General features: G+C 43.3%; 1 protein-coding gene across 5 annotated transcripts in view; it reads left to right on the top strand.

The window, feature by feature from the left end:
- ARFRP1 (ARF related protein 1) overlaps nucleotides 1–23,425 on the top strand; it is a 366,770-nt gene that overhangs the window by 300,162 nt on the left and 43,183 nt on the right. For all 5 annotated transcript variants that reach the window (XM_085619615.1, XM_085619612.1, XM_085619611.1 and 2 more), the window contains one exon: nucleotides 22,197–22,290. In XM_085619615.1, the coding sequence (XP_085475741.1) occupies nucleotides 22,198–22,290 (93 nt within the window). In that variant the 5' untranslated portion in view covers nucleotide 22,197. The remainder of the gene's footprint in view (nucleotides 1–22,196; nucleotides 22,291–23,425) is intronic.

Raw genomic sequence — 23,425 nt, 5'->3', positions numbered from 1 at the left:
CTGGACATGGTTTTCTTTCCTGCTAGCACTCCAGCAGTGACAATCTTGGTGCTGGACTTGATGGAGCTACCCTATATCTGTCGCCTTTGGAACTGTGGGACTTTTTGGCATATGATTTAAGACATCTGTTCTGTACCACCTGGCCGCTGTGTTGAGCGCCCAGTTGAAGACATTCCTTTGTTATGGAGGAAACAACTGACCACACCCCTTTGTTGCTATCTGCCATTTTTCTAGTAATCTCTCCTTTAATAGAAACTACCATTCTCTTGAGAAGTCTCCTGAAATGACCCTACCTCCTGGCTAATGGCTCCATGTATAAATACACCACTAAGTTTGTCTCTTCTTCTTGTGCACCACACCAGTATTTCCAATGAACATTCCCCTGTCCCACTGTAAACGAATGCCATTTTGATGCAGCACCCATTGTTTTTGATAAATCAGTGTGCTTTGAAACCACGTGGTTTCAAAGCCAGACCGATTAGCTATCTATTCTCATAGCCAATAGGTTTAGCATTTGGGACATTATAAGTATTGAGTTATGCAGCACAATTTCCTTGCTGCAACAACATCATCCGTTGCATAGATAAACACTTATAAGGTCCCAAAAACGAGACCTAATGGCTATGCCAATGCTTGTTGTTGTAGCGGTGGAGCCTCTGGCATCTGTAATTTATGAGCATTACTTGGAAAGCAGATCGTGTGCAGAAAGACACCAGCTAGTAGTGCCCATTTTTAGGTCTCGCCTGAGCCTGCGCATGCGCTGCTCTGGCGAGACATTTAGTGCGTGGGCTTTAAAAAGCCGACCACAGCTTTTTGTGTGGCCTAGAGCATGTGGCTACGCGCACAGTTCCGAGCAGAGGCGCCATCTGGCTTTCCTCTCTCGTCATGGCTCATTAAGTACATCGCTCACGGGCACCCTTACAGCCGGCGATCGCGATCACTTTCACTTTGATGGCCGCGCGGCCGCTTCACATGCTTGTTCTTTCAGCACTTCACAAGAGTGCATGTCCTGTTTTTCTTGCACTCTCCCTTGTGCGGTGCTCTCCCTTTAAATACCTCCCCCTCCTAAGGTGCTCCGTGTTACCCCATCCTACCCTCCCCTCAACTATTGTTTTCCCCTTCCTGGTTTTCTTTTTTATTCGAAAAGGCACCTCCATTGCTCAGGCTCCTCCATTGATCTCACAGCGATTCACTGGTGCTTCCCCCTCCCCCCATCGACTACTTCCGTATCGCTCTTGCCCACATATCCTCCATTATGCCGTATGAGTGTGCATGTGTGGCGATGCATCCACGCTCCTATCTAAACACGCCAAGCCACCATAGCACATGACATGTCTGGACATGCACACACTCATATCATTGTGCTAACTTTTTTTTTTTTATGCCAATGCTGCACTACATTGGCAAAACAAATCCACATTATCTGCAAAAACATTAGCAGTAATAACCATAGTTACTATTGAGTAGTTTTGCTGCCTTTGGATGTGCCGTATTCTAAGATTATCTGTAACCGTTTGGAATCGCTATGGTCTGATGCAACCTTCGTGTATCCCAGCATACACACGTTTCCAAGACTGGCATTTTGTATCAAAAAGAGAGACAGTTCCCAACTCTTCATTAAATTATTTGGGCAGACAAGATACTTTTGGGGGGTAGTTCCCGATACCCTGCATTAACTTTGTCGTGCAGAACTAATATTTGATGTACAATCAAACAAAAGCATATTTCGAGTAGCAAATTGTAGCTCTCTGAAGTGTGACTGTAAGTCCATTGGAGCAAGGGTTGGCAGGTAGCCCGACGCCATGTAAAGCTTGTCCCTTAAAATCCTCCATGTGATAAGGCCTGATACGAACATCTCACATGCCTTAAGATAGTACAGTACATAACTTGGAGGTGGCAATGGTCTAATAAATGTTTGGATCGAAAGGCCCTGTAGTAGCAGATTTTAGAAAATAAGTTTATAAATACACCGCAAAGAGCAACAGTAAGTGCACGGGTTTGTTTTGTTGTGTATGCAGGCGCTCGTCCAACAATAGGCACCAACCCCTCCGCAGACTTGAGTTTTCTTCTTAACCAACTTTGAACTCATAGGTATAATAATACTAGCACGTGTCAGGCAGGCTTGGCCAATCACATGCAAAGGAAGATGTACATTGTCTGCCTGTAAGTGTAAGGTGTATGGTTTGCAAATGATAAGGAGTAAACAGACCTTATATGTTTCATTGTTCAAGTGAAGTATTGGATTAGAACATTGCAGGGCAGCTGCATGGTTATAGAGGATAGCCTGGGCACACCTAAAGGGGATTGGAGACTCTTACTGCCTCCCTTCAAAAACTATTGGTGGTTAAAAGCCAATGGCAATAGCTTTTCCATACCCTGCCCATAAATGAAGTGACGTAGCCAAAAATGTCAGTCATTAGTCTGTCTGATTTATCTGCCAGACAACCTCTGCTAGATGATACTCGCAGCAGTCAAGGGCAAGGGCAGAGCTGAGTTAGTTTTGGGCGCCATCCCCAATCACAAAGTTGTTTCTCGTCATATTTTGTATTCAGACCTCACGCTCACCGACTGGCCTCAGCATGTTATTTCTGAGTGCTGCTCGCATGCGTTTTTCCAGTATTCAGTAAACAGAAGCAGATAAAACACCTTATCCGGAAGTACACCTGATGCCTATATGAGTTGGGCTTTGAAGTTCCACATTCAAGTTCTAAATGTCGCATCGGCTGAACAAATAGTGGAGGCTGCTCCTTCTCCCATCTGGTGGCCAAGACCTGGAACGACCTCCCCATCGCGCCAGCAATTCAAGAAGGACCTCAAGACCTGGATGTTCAACCAATAGGAGAACAGGCAGAATGATACAAAAGTGCCTCGAGACCCTCACGGGTGAAGCAGCTGCACTCTACAAATCCTGATGGATTGATTGATTGAATTAAACAAGCATTGGCATAGCCAATATTTCTCGCCTTTGGGACCTTATAAGAATTTAGTTATGCAGCACAATATCATTGGTACAACAGCATCAACTGTTGCATGGCTAAACACTTATAAGGTCCCAAAGGTGAGACCTATTGGCTATGCCAATGCTTGTTGTGCATGGCACCCTTCTTTATGTGACGCACCTGATGCAAATTTGTAAGAAATAGTGAAGGAGTTTGTACGATTTGAAGGGATATCCCATCTGCATAAGTTGGAATCAATTGAAGGTTTTCCTGCTGGTGAGGCCCATCACTATCTGTCGTCAGCTGGAGGGCTTTCTCAATGCAATGTAGAGAAGAGTCTGTGAGGTATTTGAGTGTTACAGCACATTGGGAATATAACATCCCTCATTTGACATAATTATGGAGTAGCATTTACTAAAATACTGGAGCAATTCGAATGGTGGATATGGCTCCCTCTATCTATGGCAGGTAGAATTGTCCTAATAAATATGGTCATATTTCAGAGGCTCCTATGTTTATTCATTATCTCAAAACTACAAGCCCAAACATTCTTCCTCAATATCAGGTCACCCCAGACCACATTAATCAGGCTGGCAAATGCAATTGTTTGTTATTCGGAACAACGTTCCCTTTTTATTTAAGTGGAGAGATGACATTGGCTAATATTGAACTCTACCATTATTTAGCACAAGTCCATTTGCGTAATATCTGAAGACTGGGTTGCCACATTTAGCAGTGTAGCAAAACATAGCTGACTGTTGGGATAATTTGTAATGGGACCTGCAGTCTGGCAAATAAACATGGTGGCCTGCATGATATGGATGTGGTGTAGGCTGGCACATTATTATAACGTTGCATTCTTATACTTGCGTGAAGACCCACTAATGGACACCCTGTGAATGGGACCTGCAGTCTGGCAAATAAACATGGTGGCCTGCATGATATGGATGTGGTGTTGGCTGGCACAATATTATAACGTTGCATTCTTATACTTGCATGAAGTCCCACTAATGGACAGCCTGTGAATGTCAGCGAAGGCCTAGCCTAAGGCACTATCATCAGCTTACCTGATTGGTACTCACCAGAAAGGCAGAAAAAGAGATCTACCCTGACGGGAAGTTTCTGTAACTCACTCAATTTACAGAGATGGGGAGCCTTTTTTGTGTGTTTTTGACTGCAGCAAACACCATAGGCAAGTAATCAGAACCACATGAAAGAATCTGTTGTGTTGGGGCCGTTGCCTCATCTGATCGCTGCCCAGGACCCATCCCCGTGCATCATGTCTCTACACAGGGATGTCCACCCTAAGGTAGGTCCCATTGAGCTCGGACCTATGGTGATGGGAAAGGCACCTCAGACTCGAGTTCAGCGAGCAGTGGTGGTACTTCTGCGCCCAAATGTGACTGTGATTCACATGTACTGTACTAGTAAACGGTTTGGACAATGGCAGATTGCTCAGTTCTAGACTGGTAGCCACTGACTGAACATCTACTGTGGAAACTCGTAGTACTGATGTAAGGTTAATAATGCCAGTGTAATGTTATCAACCTGACTACGTTAATATATCTAGATCGTATTTTCACTTTCCAAGCCCATTTTTGTAAATTCCTGCGAATTGCTTACAATTGTCAATCTACTGTAACACAGGGTCATAGACCTGTGGGTGTAGTTTTTGTGATTTCTTTTTAAGAATAGGGCTATTATTGATTTAAAACTGCCCATATTGTTTTAACTCTGATTCACCATTATTTTTTTTCTTAAATAGCGGCATGTATTAAATTGGTTGAATTAAATAACCTTTTAGATACATTATACTTTAAGTTGTCCTTGAAAATTCTCTGTAATTTAGTAAAACAACCTTTGTTTAATGGTGCAAATATTTTTGGGTACATTTTATTTTGAAAGAGAACAAATAGTGCAATAGTTTGGCAAACCTGTGTATAACTTTTGTTTTTTTCAGTTTGCAAATATTTTTAGGTACATATTTTGCTTTCAAAATGAAATCACCAATCTTGCATCCATTCTTATGCATATATTTGCCTATATTAAAGGAGCATTCTAAATAGCGCATACTGTTACAGTTTGTAAACATGTACTCATTTATTTAGGTCTAGCGTTAGCCTCTTTTATTCATTGATCTCTTATTGAGCCCTTTGCATTTACAGCATATGGCAATGGGCATATGGTAATAGGGGCATAACGCAATGGGTCGCCCACTTCAGCCATTAGCTGACTTCGCTGCGAGTCACAGCCTTCTCTCCTTTCACAAAGACCACATCCACACACAAAGTAGTTCCCTTAAGTGCCAGGGACTACGATAGCAATATGTGCTTTTTGAGAACAAAAGCATTTTTAGGCTCTTAGCTAATGTTTTTTTTGTTTTTAAATCGGCGTGGGTACAGAGCTTCCCCGAGAATTTTTAGCACCGACAAAGCCAAAAGGCTTGCAGCGAATGTCAGAATTACTCACTTTACTTTGTCGATACTTGTTCTTTTAATATATTGGAATCACTGTTATTATTGCTAGATGAGCTTACACAGCACTGTAGTTCCTTGCCGTAACAGTTAACGCTTTGCGTTAATGAGTAATACATACCATTTTGAACATCATATACAGATGGATGTAAACTGACAGCTACAGGGTTTCGCTGCAGGACAAAATATACGTGCAGACATGTTGCCCTTGACCCATAATAATATGTCTTGGGTGTTAGGCACACCAGGATAGGCTTTATAGGTTTTTCTAAAAGAAAAACAATGACATCTACTACTACTTCAGGTCTTGACGCAGTACCTAGTTGCACTTTTTCAACACTCCACACCATCATTTTACCACATTAGGTAAAATTGTGCGCGTCAAGTAGAAGCGCTGACTGGGCAAACATGGCTAAGTGTAGAGAAATGTGCAAGAATGTCCAGCTTTTCCCCCTGCCAAGAATCCCCCCTTCTCAAGCAATATAAAATAATGATGTGAAGTTGTAGCCTCTAAGTCTTAGGAGTCTCCAACCCAGTATGGGTTAAGCCAGTGAAGGTGCTCGAAGCAGAAGGCTGGAAAGCTAATCCTTTGAAAGCGTTCTAGTTCTGCGCCATCACTGCCTGCGCAGATGAGAAGATTGTTAATTCTCCATATAAACATTCCTTACACATGAAAAAAATGGTGAGCATGGAGCAAGCACTGGTATACTGAAACATGCAGTGCTAATTAGTGTGCTGTGTATGAACTTGAAGTGGGGACATTTATACTGCCATGCTTTCTACTTGGGTCAGCAACATTTGGAGAGTAAGTTAAGAAAATGTTGCTCAACTCGTAAGCATCTGTTCATATCGTGTAGTGCTGGAGATTAATTTGCTTAGCATACTCCTGTCCTCTAATGTTGGACTCTGACATTTTCAATTTGTTTTTCTCCGAAGAAATGTCAAGTCTTGAGATGTAGTGTGACTCTCCCACTCTTGTAGTACATTGCTCATTGGCACCAACTCCATACTTGATTATTTTCGCCCAGCATGTGATAGTATGTATAGTGTGTCAAAATAAATGAAAGCAGGAGATGTGCAGTACGGATAGGCTTCCATGGAGGAAGCTGAGCGCATCTGAACCTACAGCACTACATGCTATGGATAGTCTTTACAGGGTAAGTAACATTTTTCTTTCATAGCATGTGTGACTGTAGGTACACTTGTTTAAAAGAGACTGTGAAGTAGTGCCCTCCATAGTCAGTGGCTAGTGTGTGGATGATGCAAATGTCTGAAACAAGTTCCTCAACACAGTTTGGCTCACTATGGCATATAAGCGGGCTAAGATATCCACATAGTATTGCTCAGTAAAGGTGTGTGGTGTTGACCAGGTGGCTGTATTACAAATATCTGGTAGTGGGATGTTTCCTGGGAAAGCCATGTCTGCTTTTTTTTTGTGGATGGAATGGTCTGTGGGTTGACCATGTAGAACCTTCTTGGCTTTATGTTTGTATAGCTGAATACATTTAACTATCCAAATAGGTGTGCCTACCTTGGAGATGGTATGCTGTTTACGACACTTTGCAGAGTGGAACGGATTTATGGAATGACTTGGTCCTGTCAATGAAGCACATATGATTTATTTTGACATTAATGTGTGGAGTGCTCTCCCTGCAACAAAATTTGGTGCTGGACAAAAAATTTGGAGTTCCATGTTTTGGTTCGGGCAGAAGGGTGATACCACTTTAGGGTGGCACGGTAGGATTAGTTCAATGAGCAATCCTAACCTTGTGGACGTAGATAAATAATGAGCACTGACAGTTCGCTAATGCGTCCAAGTGAAGTAATGGCTACCAAGAAGGTCACCTTCCAGGAGAGGAACTGAAGGGGGCATTAATGCATTGGTTCAACTGGTGGTCTCATGAGCCTGGTGAGGACTACATTGAGATTCCACATAGGAGCAGGAGGCACTCTAAGGGATAGCACTCTTGTGAGACCCTCTATGAAGCTTTAACAACTCGAATTATAAAGAGAAACAAGTGTTGCTTGTTCTGATTGTAGGCTGCAATTGCAACTGCGTGTTGGCGAATGGAGGTGAAGGCAATGCCTGCTTTCTGCAAATACAAAAGTTAGCCAATAATGTCCTGTAGTAGGTTTTATGAGGTCTAGGTTCTTAGAAATACAGTGGTGTACAAACCTTTTCTATTTTCCTGCATAACAAGCCCATGTTGTGGGCCTTCTGAATTCCTTTAAGATGGACATACATTCTCAAGGAAGGTTGAACCTTCGATGCTGAATCGGAAGGTTGAGCGGGTCGGTATCATGATGTGTCACTTGATCATACCTCTTTATGAGATGGTCCGTCCTGAGCTGGAGTCTTTCATAGCTCCAGAAGGGTGGAATACCAAGGTTATTTGACCTAGGTTAGGGCTACTAGAATGATTGTTAGTGATGTTTGCCTCACCACATAGGAAGCAGTGTGAAGGTGGGAAAGTGTAGGCTAATATCCCAGATCAATTAATCCATAGTGCATTGCCCATGGATTGTGGGCATGGGTACCTGGAAGTTTGGGCATTTAGCATTTCTGGGGTGGCAAACGGGTATATTTTTGGGCTGCCCCAACATTTGAAGTACATGTATAGGACTTTGTGTTGGAGTTCCACTCTTGAACTTATTGATATGTTCTGATTAGCAGGTGTGCTAAGTTGTTTTCTAGCCCCAGGAGACATTCTGCCATGAGGTAAATGTTATGCTGGAGTGGCCAATTCCAGTTTCCCTGACATAAGTGAGACAGCTAAGGGAGTGTGTGCCGCCCTGCTTCTGTATGTAGTACACAGGGTCATGTAGTCTGTCTTGATGGGGACTACTTTGTCTAGAATGAGAGGTAAGAATTCTTTGAGAGCTAAGTGAATGGGTAGCAGCTCCAGATAGTTGATGTGCCAACTCTGTTATGGAGAGGTCCACATTCCCTCGACAGTCATGTTGTTGATATGCGTGCACCACCCTGTGAGAGAGAGGTGTGAATGGTGATGGTCACTTAAATTAATGGGTATGCAAAAGGTCTGCCTTGCAACAAGTTGCCCCTGTTCCACCATTGCAGAGAGCGGTGCGCCTTGGCCTGTACCAACACTAGATCTTCCCATTGACCCCTTCTTTAGGACCATTGAACGTCCTGTACCAACACTAGATCTTCTTATTGACCCTCTTTTTGGTACCATTGAACTGCAAGGGACACCTAAAGGGCCTCATATGAAGCCTTGCGTGCGGCCAGTGACAGTGCAGAAAGCCATCGTTCTTAGAAGGCACACGACAGTCTGCACTGCGAGCTGATGATTGGGTTGAAAAAGAGGTAGCAGTTGCTGAAAAGCTTAGATTCTCGGCTGATTGGGAGAAGCGATCAGTGTGACTGTGTCCAATACAGGCTCTGGAAAGAGTTAAGTTTGTAGAGGCTGCAGGTAGGACTTGAGGGCATTTATGGTAAACCCTAGGCTGTGTAGGCTGTGGAGTAGGCACCCACTGTTTGTGTGTGCTAGACACTGCTGTTTTCTGCTACTCTTGAACAGCCAGTTGTCAAGGTAGGGAACAATGGGAATTACCTCCCTTCTTCAAATGCACTGCTTTCACTGCTAAGCACTTCATAAACACCCATGGAGCTGTGGCAACCCCGAAAGGAAGCACTTTGAGTTGGTAGTAGTGTTCACTTGTGATAAAGTGAAGGTACCTTGGATGGATATGTAGAAACCAGTAGAGCACAGTTATGAAATCGCCCTGTTGTAGGAGGAGTATGGCATCTTGCAGAGTTGGCGTGATACCCTCAGAGAAATGCTGTTTGCTTAATCAGCAGGCTAGTACCAGAGACCCAATGAGTCCTCTGTGTGCTGCTAGTTGTTTGTTACCTAAATTAGGTAATTCCAAGAATTGGATGAGGATGGCTGCACCAGACAGCTGTTCGATGGGGCAAGTTAGGTGACAAGTGGGTTCTCGACCTTGATGAAATAAGTCTTGCAAGGAGTGTTTTGAGGCTTGTTAGAATGCAAGCCCTTCAAGAGGCAGTGAAACAGGATATCATGGTATCCTTGTAAATCGCTCCTATTACAAAAGAGGACAGGGGCGTGGTTTTATGTTTTAAGCGTATCTGTGAAGTGTTGTTGTGCTTCCATATATAATTTGTACTACATGTGGGGCCTGAATATTTTGCCTACCATTCCTGTTCTAACCACAGTGAGATAAATATATATATATGCCTTTCAATAAATGATTTTGGCTACAGACTTACCTGGATGGATGGATGGATATATATATCTATCTAATCTATCTAATCTATCTAATCTATCTAATCTATCTATCTATCTATCTATCTATCTATCTATCTATCTATCTATCTATCTATCTATCTATCTATCTATCTATCTATCTATCTATCTATCTATCTATCTATCTATCTATCTATCTATCTATCTACTAATCTTCTAATCTAATCTAATCTACTAATCTAATCTACTAATCTAATCTACTAATCTAATCTACTAATCTAATCTAATCTACTAATCTAATCTACTAATCTAATCTAATCTACTAATCTAATCTACTAATCTAATCTAATCTAATCTACTAATCTAATCTAATCTACTAATCTAATCTAATCTAATCTACTAATCTAATCTAATCTACTAATCTAATCTAATCTAATCTACTAATCTAATCTAATCTACTAATCTAATCTAATCTAATCTACTAATCTAATCTAATCTAATCTACTAATCTAATCTAATCTAATCTACTAATCTAATCTAATCTAATCTACTAATCTAATCTAATCTAATCTACTAATCTAATCTAATCTAATCTACTAATCTAATCTAATCTAATCTACTAATCTAATCTAATCTAATCTACTAATCTAATCTAATCTAATCTACTAATCTAATCTAATCTAACTGTTCCGGTAAAGGGATCCCTCTGTCACGGGCGGTCCGAGTCAGGAAACCGGAATTCCTAGTAATTATGAACAACCACTCTCGCCATCACGAAAATAGACTCTGACTCCGAAGCTGCATGCAAATATTTAATATCCACGGCTTGGTCAGCGTGACCAAGCCGTAAAGGTGAAACGCGTCGTTCTTGCACTTGGATATTAAATATTTGCATGCAGCTTCGGAGTCCGAGTCTATTTTCGTGATGGCGAGAGTGGTTGTTCATGTATATATATATATATATATATATTTTCCCGGGAACAGACAAAACAGACCCAGATGTCAGTGCAATTATTCTTGTTTATTTGTCACTCAGCACTGCCACCATTACGCGTTTCGGCCTTCCAGAGTCCTTGATCACATATATATACTAATTTTTTTCAACATTCCCTGGTGTTTTCCATAGACTTGATATCTGTCTAAACTCTATCTTATAAATCTATTTGTGACTCAAGAGTGTGACTACAGAAGAGACCCACCCTGAACAGACCTTAAGCACCTAGCTAAATAGTTCTATGTAGTTAATTTTTTCTGCTTTCTTCATTTTGACCACTGCATTGTTATATGATATGCATGAGACTAACCTTCTGTATGTCACCAAAGGATAGAGTTAGTCTACTCACCCTAATCACGTATCTGTTGTTAATTTATTTGTGTCATACATTGCTACATATTTTAAACATTTTGGTAAAAGCGACCATCTCTCTGGTCGAATATTGTGCTAAGTTAAGCCAACTGTAACTCCTTGATCACCTATTTCATGAACCACATTTGCTGCTTTTTGTATTTATCTCATAGTTTATCACTAATTATGACACCAGTTGAGAGGTAGGTCCTCTGTTTATATCTAAGCCCACCCAGCACTTACTAATTGCAGTGTAGGGGGAATAGACACGCCCCTGACGAATGCCTTAGACCCACGGCTGATTAGAGGTAGAAACATGTTGGCATAATTATATGTATAGTATAGTGACGCTTACAGGTCAGTACACGTAAGCATGCCTCCTGTATTTACCCCTTGGTAATCATTTAATCAATCAGGGATACCACCAAATTAAAGGATACTTTAGTGGATTAGCCCATGGTTTATAAAGTCCTAAACTGGACCTAAAACATTGTCCCGAGAAAAGAAATATCTAAAAACTCCCTCAGAAAAGCCCCATTCTGAGGTTGAGTCCGCCCTGGTAGTAACATCTTACCAGGGTGGGACGAGGTGGCAAATGATGAAGCATGTCCCATTACGTGAGTGAGCCATCCTTCAATTCTTGGAATTGCCTTGAATTTAGGTAACAAACAACTAGCAGCACACAGAGAACTAATTGGGTCTCTGGTACTAACCTGCTGATTTGCTAATTAAGCAAACATTATTTCTCTGAGGGTATCACGCCAATTTTTGTGTTTGTTTGAGTTAGTAAGGGCAGGTGTGAGCTCCATAACGCCCCTCTTGTCTCCCCTTTGTGATAGTATATCTTGCAGAGTTGTCATACAAAAATGTTCTGATAATATGTAGCGCTGAAGGGCCTCCTTAGGTCGAGGATGGGCTCTAAAGAGCCATAGGAATGGGTCTGAACGTCTTTTCGACTCTCTGGGTTACTATCCTTACTGTGACAGGCTCCTTAAAGTGAGCTGGAGCAGATTTTAGCATACCCTTAAGCATTGGGCTGAATGTAATGGTTCTCTCTGATTTTGAGTCACTGCAAGAAAGTCATCCTGTTCCTGGTCAACATGCATGTCCGCTTTGTGAAAGGCTGTGGCCCAGTGAATCACCCAATGATAGGCCAAGGTGCCAGCCGGTAGTGAGGCCTTCACTGGGCAATGGTCTAGATCGGGGCCACTTGGGGGGGACCAACTTTACAGTCATCCCAGGGATCATCAGTGGGACCTTGGCCTGATGGTTTGTCATAAAGGTTAAAAGGGCTACAAGGTTTACCTGGCTCTGAGTATGAAAGAGAGGACCGTGAGTGACTCTGGCAGAGGCAGTGGGGGTGTGCATGGGCATTGTGGTGGTGGGAGAGGAAGGGGACTGGTGGCTTTGTCCTACCGCCTTTCGAGGGATTCCGGGGAAAACCTCTTCCTGGTGGGCTGTGTGGCAGAGGAAGGGGACTGGTGGCTTTGTCCTAGCGCTTCTTCTGTGCTGGCATGGGAGGAGGGGATTTGGAAGACTCTTTCCTCCCCTGAACCCCTCGAAGGCCAGACTTCTCTTTCGAGGAAGGGTCTCCAAAGCTGTTTTGCAATGATCTTGCCTGTAAATGGAGGGATAAATCGGCGCTTCTTCCTGGGGTCCGGTTCTTGTTGGAGCCTCTTAAGGATTGAACCCTCAACATCCTCACCTATAGGCATTGACTGAGGCTGCTAGGTCGGCTGGGCTTCCAGCTTCGATGTTGTATCGGGGTTCAGCTTTGACAGGGTCTTGTTTATCCCTTGGAACTACTCTTGCTCAACAGCTTATCAGGTTGGACATCTTTGGGTGGAGGCTTGCTCGGTTTTTGCTGGTGCTAACCTGATCTTGAAACAGCAGGGGCCATTGCCTTGGCTTTTCTCTGCGTCTGTGGTTGGAGCGCGATACCATATTCTCTTGGGAGGGGTGCTCTACATCGGTGTGGGTCTTCTTTTGGGGCCCTGGCTTGGTGAAATGGACCAGAAAATGAAAGGGGAGTGAGTACACTGTAATGGGGGACAGCAACTACAATGTACCCTTCAAGAAATTCCTCGTGTTTTTAGGTCTCGCCTGAGCCAGCGCATGCGCTGCACTGCGAGACATTTAGTAAGTGGGTTTTCAAAGTGCTACCAAAGGCTTTTGCTGGCCTCAAGCTTGCAGTTATGTGCGTGTGCACGCGCGCAACTGCCATCTGGCATTCCTATATTTTCCTCATTAAGGGCATCACTGAAGCGCATCACTTTCACTTTTGCGGGGCGGCCACATGGCTCGCAGGCACACTCGCGATCACTTTCACTTTTGCAGCGCTCAGTGCTCCGCCCCTTCCCCACCACAGGGTACGTCCTCGGGATCGCGATCATTTTTGCTTTCACGGCTGCGTGGCTGCGTTACTTTTACGGCCGCGCGGCCAATGTTTGTTGTACTTGCTGCTAGCAATCTTATCTTCAAACCTGCAACCACAACTGTATGCTGCAAGTACATGCACTGCACCAAATCTGGTTGCCACCACGCATGCTACCATACAGTAATAATTATGAAGCTCCCTGGGTCCTTACGACAGTACAAAACCTGAACCGGACGAGTTAGTAGTGCTTGGACCTGTGAAACTTGAGAGCTCTAAGCAACAGAACAAAGACTCCCTTGCACATGTACACAACAACGATAGAGCAAGTGGGGTCGTTAGCTGGCACTCGCCTCCCCTGCAACACTAGCACATCATAGCGAGGTATAAACAGTATACTGCTTATATGCTATCGGTGTTTATATGTTATATGTGTTTTTTCTAGCGCTCGGCTGGAATCACCTGTCAGGGTATCCATGCGCTCCGTAGAAGGTGTTTCTAGCAGCCCTTGGGGGCTTACTCGAAGAGGCAGGCCTTCAACTTCTAGCGAAAGTCAAGAAGAGAGAAGAAATGAGTGTACAGAAAGGCGTGGTGCAGAATAAGTCCAGTCTCACCTAATTAATTAGTGGCTTGAAACGGCTGCCTTTCTCCACGGTCTAAATAAGAACAAGTCAAGGTGATGTGTAAATGAGTGCTTAAAGCAGTCTGTAATGGGCTCTTGCAGATCGGAATTTTTTTATTTTTTGCAGATTTATATAGCGCAAACTCGACCCGAAGGTATTGGAGTGCTTTACATAAACACCAGTTGTGTTACAGCACATTCATTTTTTAGTAGGCATGGAGAGATTAAGTGATTTGCCCAGAATCACAAGAAGCTGCGCCGAACCTCAAACCTGGTTCTCCAGCTCCAAAATCTGTCTGTAAGGCCACAATCTCTAATAGCAGCTTAGAGGAAAGGATGCTTACCAAACTCAAACGGAACACTGGAACTTCACTGGTACTTCAATACCCATGAATGTCTCATAAAAACAGATATATGTGTTTATTTAAAGGACCCGCCCACTTACGGAGGCAACGAAAATAACAATAAAGTTACATGAATCTCAGAGTCACGCACACGTATAGGGAAAATCACAGCCACTTAGAAATGTAAAAAAATATTTTTAGCCAATCACCAGCCAAGGACAATCTTCGCAGACTCTCAGTCAGTAAAAAGCGGACAGAGCTCAGCTAGCCAATCCAACAATACATAGCTCTTCTAACCAATGCAAGATCGCAACACTCCCTCCAACTAGGGGCAGGGGTTCTTTCTGTTCCATTGGCTGTGCGCGTTCCTGTCTCCGTTTGTGTCCGCTTTAATTTCTGGGCGAACGCCGTCCGTTAAAAATGGAATAAAGAGAGCGGATATAGGGTATTGAATACCGTACAGTCACGAGAAATTGTTGACCGGTGGTCCCTGCCAACCGAAGTATGGTGTTCCTTAGTTTGTCACGTTGGATACGGAGTAGAGGCCCAGACCGGTACTGGCGAGTGCAGGAAGTACTGAAGCATACTCGAGTGAGCCAGAAACACATGGAGGAACTTTTCTTGACTTCCGATTTCGGGCGGTGCACTACTGACCTTCATTTACAGTTGTATATTGCGCGAACTCGGCACAAGGTCATTGAAGCGCTTTACATGAGCACTATATTACGTTACATACGTTCAGAATCATGTTTTTAGGCATGGGGAGATGACTCACTGGATGCTGACCTGATGTCGATGTCCTTTTCTCACCGTGCTTTTAATGGGCAGGTACTGAGTACCTGCAGTTCGTTAGTTTGAATGGTAGAGTATCTTCACTTCTCAGCACTGCTGCAATATATGTAATGAGGCAGTGCCCGCACGTCTTAGAGCAATTCGTTTCTTTCTATTCTGAGTACCTGTACTTCTATAATTCTGTTTAAAACACTGCTTTGTCACACATCTTGAACAACCGATGTGTTGTGACACAAATGCAACAGTAGATGTTTAGCCCATATTATATTATATATTAATGTTCTGATGAAATACATCCCGTTTAAAATGCCTCACTAATATAACATAGCGCACTACGTTTCATTGTTCTGTGACTAATCCATTAATTAATTGTGTACACATGGTGGCATATTTAATGCACAGTGAAGCTCCGGTAAGCACATGTGATAGACAGACAACTGTGCTGGCTTTTCAGAATCAAAGGACAGTGAAGGTTAGGTTTACATCTAACTGGCAGCCCTCCTGGCTTTTCAGGAGTATCAGCATGTTGTATTTGTGGGTTACGTTTTCTTTAAGTATGTGGTTTTCCTTGACATTCCTTGATGTCATAGTATCCTGCTTTGTTTAGGGTTCTAATGTTGCCCAGCGAGTCATTCTGGCTTTGTAGGACTCGCTGGACATCATTTTACCTTGGAGCTCTGTGTATTGGCTGCTTTGTGGGCTTATTCTCTTGTATGTATTCTGTCTCTCTTTCATTCTGCCATTTCTTTCATTAGCTTCTGCCCCAATTCGAATTCTGCCTTAGTTCTCTATTCAGATTTCTTCTCTCATTCGGTTACGCTTCCTGTCCTCTCCTGTTTCATGGTTTCCTTCTCCCCTAACTCTGCCCTCTTTGTTCTCCCAGGTTTTCTATTGAATCTCCTCCACACAACCCATCTTTCTCTTATTCTTCCCCTCTACCTATTCAAATTACTTCTCTCCTTCTTTTCACCCTCCTTATTCTGTTCTCTATCTGCATCTCAATCCATTCTCCCTTCTTTGCCCTCTCTTCACTTTCACCCCGTCCATTTTGTCCTGCCTCTTCATTCTGCTTCAACGCCCCTATTCTGTACACTGTTCTCCTTCAACTACATCCCGGAACTAGGTGCAACCAAACGCCAACAAAACCTCACACACAAGTGCATGTCAAGGACTGCCTCGGGTAAGTTTCACCTGATGTGTATGTCTGAGAGCATGTACATACTGTTTGTGTGTCTGCGAGCCTTCACCAGTGTATGTGTATTTGAATGTGTGTATGCGTGAGATTGTACAAAATTGTATCAGCATACGTTTAAACAAGCATTGGCATAGCCAATAGGTCTCGCCTTTGGGACCTTATCAGTGTTTAGCCATGCAACAGTTGTTGTTGCACCAAGGATATTGTGCTGCATAACTTAATACTTATAAGGTCCCAAAAGCGAGACCTATTGGTTATGCCAATGCTTGTTTTATAAGGATTCTCACTCACTGTGGTTTCTCTAGTGGCATGCTTAATTATCAAGTCCTCACCCAGATACAAGAGGGTGTACAGCTGGGCTTAACCTTGAAATTCAAGGGTACTCTTTGGTGTCTTCTAGGCTAATCTATAATTAAAATTGCCCCTGGGTATCCTGCAATATCGCTATGCATTTTTTAATTCGTTTCATAGGACCGCTGGCAGAGTAAAAACGCAGGTCAATCATATTGGAAGAAATGATCTACTTCTGCATCTGAGGTCTAGATGTTTCAGCTTAAGTACTCCTGAATTGGTCAGTTGGCTTTCATCAGACCGAGTAATTGGATCCCTACTTGCGGTCCTATTTGGAATTACTGGATCAATGCGCCATACTCTGTGCCATTCCATTCAAACCCATGCGTTCATTCTCGCATACCACGCTTCCTACGAACCCTCCTAAGGTACTTTCTCAGTATTGTTCTGGTGGGTAAAAAGACAAAATAATTGCATTTATGTTGTTTGCCATCAAGGTCACTAATCCGTGTTTTCTGTGATGTGTTTTGTGAACACTGCATCCTAGTTCTTGGTATTCTGCGGAAGAAACCATGCTCTCCCAATCAAGTACTGTTGCGACTTAGCTAAGACATTCGATAGTAACTTATTCTGAAGTGCACTGCGTAACAGTGAGTTATCATAAATTAATCTCCGTGGCAATCATAGCATGATGTGACTGTGTTTCAAAGGACAATGGAACAACAGTCTGGTTGCCCATTCATCTCTTATGAATTTTGCAACACACAAACATGCAATCCTCTTATATCAGGTCCCATAGGAATGCTTGAAGGGGTCGGCCCTGTAGTCACAGCTTGCAGTGAGAACCCACCGGCGATGACCTCATCAGTTAAGTATATTACATCAGAAAGAAGAGTGGATGGCTGTGCTGGATAGGTTTTGCTCATTTATACTTAACTCTTCAAAGGTCCAGACCCATTGTTTCACATAAACTCTCTCCCCGCTACCTGAATCTTGTTGGATAAATGCGGGAGATCGCTATTTCTTAGTTTGTGGCGATCTGCGTCCATATGTCATCGCTTATGATGACGCGATTATACGCTAAGGGATCATTTTGCCTCTTCTCCTTGTTATTGCCAAAAAGTACCCAAAAACTCTCACACTAGTTTTCGTAACCCATTATTAGGATGTGAAGATGGTAACTATCACCTTGTTGTTGCTACTTTATATCAAAAATCATTTATGCCCAAAAAATATCTCTGATGCTGGTTGGATGTATTACTTTTAAATGTGCTTGGCCTGATAAGTGTTTTAATTATATAAACATACATTCCAGTATTTGGAAATAAGTTATTTAGTCTTCATACTGTCTCGATTTTCTCACCAGTTTTTACCTATGTTTATACTTCTAGAGGTGACGGTTTCCTACTATACCCCATAGGGGGGTGTTTTCCCGAGAATCCCTATTATAAATGTCATCTGGTGTACTTGAAGAATGCGGATTATGGCATATGTTGTGCAGTGCCCAGATACTGCCCATATCCATCACTCTGTTTTGCTCTCATCTGCAGACGTGCATATCACCTAATCTGACTTCTAAGGTGCCTCAAGACCTCCCTTTATCTGTCCATTAAGGTGCATGGAATCTCATAATGTATGCCCTGAGTATGGGTGCCAAGGTGGTAAATCCACCTGTGCTCCTTCTCAAAGAATGCTTCCTCTGGATTCCTTGTGTTTTCATCCAAGTGTTCACGCACCACCCACTTTAAGTCCGCTGTTGTCTGGCCACTCAAGATGTAATGATTAGTCATTCTAGTTGTGGTGTTTTTGCACCTTACATTGCGCCGGTGTTCCCAAATCCAGATCTTAACTTTTCTGCAAGCCATCCCTATATGTTGTGTAGATTACAAAAGCAGAGATGGGACTTAGAGGCCGAAGACAATCTCACAACCCTGGGCGTGGTGTTGATGAGAGGGCTGATCATGGAGCTGTGTCGACATTCTCCATCTGCTTGTTGTCAGACTCTCCGGGGGATGCTGTTTCCGGACTGGTTGTTGGTTGCGTAGCTTGTAGACTAGGCAGGCCCGCGTGTTATTTTTCTTAGGCGCCAAGAAGATCTTATTCCCCAAACATGCCCAGGCTTTCCAAAGTGCTCTGCTGGTACATCTTCCTGTGTGCCCAGCACTGTTTTCTTTGCTACATGAGTGTCTTCTTGGATCCGAGGCATGACTGACAAGGAGTCGTCGTGGTTGGGGGACATGCACAAGCTGCACACTGGTGTCTGTTCCATTACCCACGCACCATTTTCTGACAAAGGACTGTAGGCTGACAGAGGTTAATTTGTAAAAATAAATAAGTGCCGGGTCTCTCGTCACGAGGCAGCTTGCACCAGCCCATTTCTCCTGTTAGCACCGCCTAAAACAGAACCAACTACTAACCATGAAAGTGTGGAGAGGATGTGGCGTAATGGCCAGAGCTGCAGACTGCGGAACTGGGGAACAAGGTAAGAGTCTCTGTGTCAGCTCAACATCCTGTGATTCTGGGCAAATTACTTAATCTCCTCGTAAAGCACCGGTGTTGATGATTAAGTGCTGGTGCTCAGCACTGGAAACCACTGGCTCAAATTAAGCACTGTGCAGTTCTCTTTGCCAAAAGGGCACGAGGGCCTGGACACATCTGAGCATCGACAGCAGTCTTTTACGCTGCTGAAGGTGGGTACAAAAGTGCTGGAGCTTGCTTGAATCAGACGCGATGAGATTGAAAAGTAACAGAACAAGACTGACAAAAAGGCATTCAGGACACAATGAATTCTGAACCCACTTGATGCACGTCTGAACCCAATGGTGGGTAAAAACAGTCTAACACGAAGTCATGGCCCATGCACAAAGTACACCAAGAGGAGTCCTCGCACCGCATTTTGTGACTAGGTCTTCTTCGAAGAAAACTTGTATGTTATAAAGCAACACTAAATGGCAGGACTTTGCTAAGCATATGTATCTACAGTGCTATTTTGTCATTTTTCGAATCCTTCTCTAAATAAAGAGCAATAGGACACAAATAATGTATCAGTAAGTGCAACTAAATGTTGGGTTAGAAGACGGATACAGTACTTGGAATTCGCATGCATTTTGCTATCCAGAGCAATTGCAATGGTCGAAGAATATAAAAAAGGCAAGCTGGCCCAGATGTTTTTTCCAAGTAATCCATTCAGTCTGTTTTCAGCAGATCAGAGATGTTATTTGTAGCAAGATTAGTTGCTGAGACTAAGAAAAGAGCCAGGAGGTGGAAGGGGGAATAAACTGTTGTCTTTGTTAGTAAAAATAGCACATTGCAGATTGGCCAAGATTCCTTGCGTCCCTCATAATTGCTGTAGGCAGCACTGTCCACAAGCTTCTGCAGTAGTTTGAATATAGTGCTTATCTCCTAGACTTCACACACAGAGTGCAAGGACGCATCTATCTCACATCAAGAGAGGTCAGCAAAATACATTTGTTGGTGGAGTAAGATAGTAAATGTTAACACCTCAAATGATTAGTGTTGGATAGGAGGAACACTGCACTTTGGTAGTGCTTGAGACATGAAACACCCCTGTGAAAATCTGCACCATCTCTCCAGTCCAAGATTGAGTAACTGTACGCTCCCTCCAGATGCATGTGCAGTGTGAATAAATGTACACCATCAAGGCATCAAAGATCAGGTTCTTTTAGTGATTTAGTAGGAGTTGAGTAACTTGTTCTTGCTAGTTGGATTTGTTGTGGTTCGCTGGATATCCTTAGAGTAGAGAGCCCACTGTTTTAGAACTTCATTGGAAAGCCACCTGGCTCCTGATTGCCCTTTTTTTAAATTTGATTCTTTGAATTTCTTTAGCCTTTGACTGGGAGTGCTGCCACTACTGAGGTTACAGTCCCAATTTTTCGCTTATTATGATCAGTGTTTTCTTGCTCTCAGTATGCCTCTGGTTAGACTGGGCCTGCCTGAGAACATGTATTGACTCTAGGCCGGCGCTAAGGTGGGTACAAACAGTGATAAATGTTACAACGTGACAATTCAATGGTTATCACCTCACTGACCCCCTCTGCCACAAGTTGTTTTTTGTGTCTAAGGCAAGTCTAGCCCAGGCCCTGGGGGTGGAGGTAGGAAGAGACCATTGACTGTGAGCGAATCTGCCACAAAGCAATGTGAAGACTTGCATCACTTTGTGCTTGGGAGATGCCATGCCACTGCCCTGTGGCCTGACCCTTTAGGACCTTTTGTAGATGATCTGGAGCTGACCTTGGTAGGTTAGGAGGAGAGGGACTGAGCACAATAACACAGTCTATATATCGGAAGATTCCTCTATATTAGATTTAATCCTTACACAAGACTCTAGGGAAGGGGTGGCTGGTGCCACTGCACTGAATTGACAATATAATAAAGGGAAGTGGGAGAACAGAACAGGGACTGCATCCTATCCAAAGGCATAATAGCTAGCTGAAGGTCTGCCCTTAAGAACTACTGATCCAACCGGAAGTTGACTTTGCCCCCCTTTGCAGCAGTCTGATTACTGGTGCGCCGGATCTCGCAAGAATCACTTTCCCACTTGGCTTCCAGTATCATTGAAACTTTTTGGGAAATGATTTGGCTTCTGGAGCCCTTATTACTGGACGTAACTTTTGTGGGGTGTGCAAAGAGCGGAACCAAATGAGCTTTTGAATAGTATTGTGTACTTTTCACCACTGGGTACTTGTGAAACAACCGTGGAATACTTTAGAACCACCTTGGGATTTGGCCTACAAGCTTTTGAAAAGAAAATGATCTATTGACATTACCTTGGAAGTAATGAGCAAAAACTACATCCGTAGAGCTGCAAACACTTTGAGTCATAGCTTGCATAAAACTGCAAAATGTCAATGGAGAGGCAGCCATACACGTTTCCGGAAGTAATTTCACTCTCTGTGAAGCTCACTTTCTTTGAGGTCTACTACTCTCCTTCTTGGATGATTGTCAGATTGACAAGAACTATATTCTTTCTACCTGGTCCATCACTCCTTTGAGATTCAATCCTACATCATACATTTTGATCATATTAATGGGTTTCTTCATTTACATTTTATTTCTTTTGTAACAGTTTTATACCATACTTAGACTATGCATGGGCTGCCTTTAGCTCATGGTACTGCGACTAGAGTAGCGCTAAAGTTACACACATTGAAACTGGTTCACGTCTGTGGGCAGTTTGGGAGGTTGGGCACCACTCGCATTCAGAGCGTGACATCTCTTTCCTGCTGTCTGTAAGGCACTTCTTGACACACCTGTTGGATATGATACTAGAGCAGTAGCAATTCACTCCAGTGCAGCAGACAAGAACCCTCTCTTAAATTAGGCCTCTGTGCCTAGCACTATAAAAACAAACCACTGCTTGCAGAATTTAACATACTATGTAGAATAAAAAAATGGCATTACCTGGCCTTTTATCATTTTTGACATTCTTTATGTATCCTATTGTCCTACGCACTCTGAAGTTATTGGAATGTGTTCATGTTGGTGCTGTTTTAGACAAAGTAAATATATAAATGATGTACACCTAATGGGTCTAGGCATTGTTCTGTAACTACTCTCTTGTTTTGCAGGATGTATACCTTATTGTCGGGGCTGTATAGGTATGTGTTCCAGAAGGACGAGTACTGCATACTGATCCTTGGGCTGGATAATGCAGGGAAAACGGTATGGAACTTTGTTTCACATTAAAAGTGTAGACGGAGATGTGAACTGGCTCTTTCATGTTGCGCAGCATGCATTTGCGTGGAAAGTGTAAACTCCACCATTGCTGTTTGTGCAGTGATACATAGCTTTTATCTTCTTTCTCTTAATCCCACGGTGGGTTGGATAAATGTGTGCATTAATATTTGTGTCCACGTGAACAACATTGTTAAAGTAAATTAATAGAACTATTAAAACTTCTACTTTTCAACTTGCCGTGAGGGGAACGGCTGCCTATTTTCAATCGCCTGCCTGGGCCTGCCAAACTCCAAGCCGTGAGGGAAACAGCAATCAAACCGCGGCCTAACCGGACCGCAAATCCCAGGGGGCCTAGCGCTACGAGCGTGCCGGACGTCACCTGAGGGCGTTGGAAGCCCTCATAAGCAGGAAGCGCCACCCGCAGCGTGGGACACGCGCTGGCTCGCCCGGGCAAAGCCCGGGCCAAGGGCGGGCCCGTCCCTCGCCCGTCATCGCCAGAAAGAGCCAGGGCAGGGCTACCCTCCTAATTCATGGGTTCTGGCGCTGTTACATAGATTCGTGAAAAAGGTACTGTGACCATCCTTGTTGTTTGTACGTGGGAGTGTTTATTTACTGATCAGTACCTAAGGACTGACTGCTGAGATTGATGAACAGTTTGTGAGGACTTCGAACATCTCACACGGATCCTTACAACACCAGCATTGATAACAGGGTGATAATAGGTGTAAAGGCTGCTTGATTGGGGTGACTGCCGAGGAAAAGTGAGGATTTAAGGATTCATCATCAAGGTTCTGTGTTTCCTGCGCTTTTTGTGTAGGGGGGCTGATAATACTGACGTTTCCCTACATGAAGGAGGCCTGTGTAGGTCTAACAGTTCCAGGAGTTCCGTGATCGCCCCATTTGAACCTACCTGAAATTGGGTCTCTTAAACGCCTATTGACTTTCTGTTAAGAGGCCTTTTAGTCGACGCGTTGGAGTAAAAACTTGGGCCAAGGGCGGGCCTATTTAAATATTAGTTTGTGCCCCGGTGTCAGGGGTTGTGTGTATTATTATCACTATTATTAATAGTATTTTGTGCTTTTGTATTCTTCATTTGATCAATCACTTATCAACTGATTAT

The sequence above is a fragment of the Triturus cristatus genome, chromosome 7, assembly GCF_964204655.1.
Source record: "Triturus cristatus chromosome 7, aTriCri1.1, whole genome shotgun sequence".
Classification (NCBI taxonomy): domain Eukaryota; kingdom Metazoa; phylum Chordata; class Amphibia; order Caudata; family Salamandridae; genus Triturus; species Triturus cristatus.
The sequence above is the reverse complement of the archived record's forward strand: the minus strand, read 5'-3'. Positions and strand labels throughout refer to the sequence as shown.